Source organism: Anomaloglossus baeobatrachus, chromosome 6, assembly GCF_048569485.1.
Source record: "Anomaloglossus baeobatrachus isolate aAnoBae1 chromosome 6, aAnoBae1.hap1, whole genome shotgun sequence".
Lineage (NCBI taxonomy): Eukaryota > Metazoa > Chordata > Amphibia > Anura > Aromobatidae > Anomaloglossus > Anomaloglossus baeobatrachus.
Genome location: NC_134358.1, coordinates 150,805,211 through 150,807,408, shown reverse-complemented (window position 1 = coordinate 150,807,408; position 2,198 = coordinate 150,805,211). Strand labels below are relative to the sequence as shown.

Below are 2,198 nucleotides of genomic sequence, written 5' to 3'. Positions count from 1 at the left end.
CAGCAGCGGGTACAGGGGCACCGCCAGCAGCGGGTACAGGGGCACCACCAGCAGCGGGTACAGGGGCACCACCAGCAGTGGGTGCAGGAGCAGCAGCAGGTACAGGGGCACCGCCAGCAGCGGGTATAGGGGCACCGCCAGCACCAGGTACAGGGGCACCAGCAGCAGCGGGTGCAGGGTCACCACCAGCAGCGGGTACAGGGGCACCACCAGCAGCGGGTACAGGGGCAGCAGCAGGTACAGGGGCAGCACCAGCAGCGGGTACAGGGGCACCACCAGCAGCGGGTACAGGGGCAGCAGCAGGTACAGGGGCAGCACCAGCAGCGGGTACAGGGGCACCACCAGCAGCGGGTACAGGGGCAGCAGCAGGTACAGGGGCACCACCAGCAGCGGGTACAGGAGCAGCAGCAGGTACATACACCGCCATAGCTGTCATGAAGCGAGCACACACTCACCCACTGTGGAGAGGTAGGATGAAGCGAGCACACACTCACCCACTGTGGAGAGGTAGGATGAAGCGAGCACACACTCACCCACTGTGGAGAGGTAGGATGAAGCGAGCACACACTCACCCACTGTGGAGAGGTAGGATGCAGCGAGCACACACTCACCCACTGTGGAGAGGTAGGATGCAGCGAGCACACACTCACCCACTGTGGAGAGGTAGGATGAAGCGAGCACACACTCACCCACTGTGGAGAGGTAGGAGGGCATGGCGTTCTCCGTGTACCTGCCCACGATGCACGTTTTGCCCACACTGGAGTCGCCAGTCATCACCAGCTTCGCCACCAGGTTGCTGTATACGGAGACTGCAGCCATCCTGCGGCCCCGGCAGATACACTGAGTTCCGCATCCAGCCCGGCTCTGGCCGCCCGCACCTCCCATCTCCGCCCCTAGTGACACTGGCCACACAGATGCCTGACTCTCACGCCCTCGGTAGTTCCTCCTGTCACTTCCTTGCTCTCAGGTTCCTGTTTTTATCGGTATTGTATGTGGTGCCCTGGAGCCACGCTGCAGCTGTGTATAATGGCCAGGGTTATCTGTTCGGAGTATAAATGCAGCCATGTTATATCATCATATCCACCATATTCAGGGCTGTGAGTTGGGAGACATGCTCCATATCAAGGAAAAGCACCAAACTTTCTAAAAATCCGCATCACACACAGTACAAGGCTGTGTTCACAAGTAGAGGACATGCTGCGTTTCTTCTGCGTGTTTTGAAGGTGTCTGCTCCATAATACACTGTAACAATCTGATTATTGGGTTTTTAGTGAAAATTTGAAACAGTATTTTAGGATATGTTCACACAGTGCTTTTTTGCAGCTTCTTTTCCACAAGAATGCAAAGTACTGGCAAGAAAATTGCTGCGTACATAACACACATTTTAATGCGTTTTGTGTTTTTTTTTTTTTGTTTTATTTATGTTTTATGTGTTTTTTATGCATTCAATTGAATATAAAAAAACCCCATCTGAATGAGTTTAGAAATCTCATTTATTTTACTGCTACTGTAAACGCTGCATTTTTTTCGCCCATTTTTGCACCAGGGCAATCAAGATGAGCTTGGTAAAGTGTTGGTATTGTCGCATCTAATGAATGCGACAATTCTGGGCAGCTGTAGGCTGCTATTTTTAGACTGGGGGGTTCCAAATAACTGTTGATCTCGCCAGCTTGAGAATACCGGCCCCCAGCTGTCGATTTTATCTTGGCTGAGTATCAAAATTGGGGGGACCACATGTTGTTTTTTTAAATTATTTATTTAAATAAAAAAAAAGCTGCATGGGGTCCTTCGTATTTTGATACCCAGTCAAGATAACGCACACAGCTGGAGGCTGCAGTCTGTAGCCATCTGCTTTATCTGTGATGGGTATTTTTTTTTTTAATTTATTTATTTATACTCTCTATTAGGGGACCCAGACATCCTCTGTGAGGGCAACCAGTCAGAGATGCCAGCACACCAGCAGTCTCACTGCAGCCAGTCACAGACGCTGTCACAGATGGTGGGCGGGGGAATCAGTGAATATGTATGACATTTATATGACAATTAGCATGTGCTGCCCTCGCGTCAGCAGCCTGGCTGCTGGGATCTCCGGACCCGGGGGTCAGGGTAGCGCGGCCACTCGGATACATGGGATGGTATGGTTAAAGTTCGTGACGCCACCTGTGGTGCGTGGTAAGATGGAGTACCACCGCTGCGAT

The 2,198-nt window shown here is 52.0% G+C and overlaps 1 protein-coding gene across 1 annotated transcript in view; it reads right to left on the bottom strand.

Annotated features, from left to right (window-relative positions):
• The window catches only part of LOC142244163 (ras-related protein Rab-8A-like), a 42,532-nt gene extending 41,675 nt beyond the window's left edge, over window positions 1–857 (bottom strand). Inside the window, exon 1 of the mRNA XM_075316360.1 lies at window positions 690–857. Within this exon, the coding sequence (XP_075172475.1) occupies window positions 690–819 (130 nt within the window). The 5' untranslated portion in view covers window positions 820–857. The remainder of the gene's footprint in view (window positions 1–689) is intronic.
• Window positions 858–2,198: the final 1,341 nt, after the last annotated feature.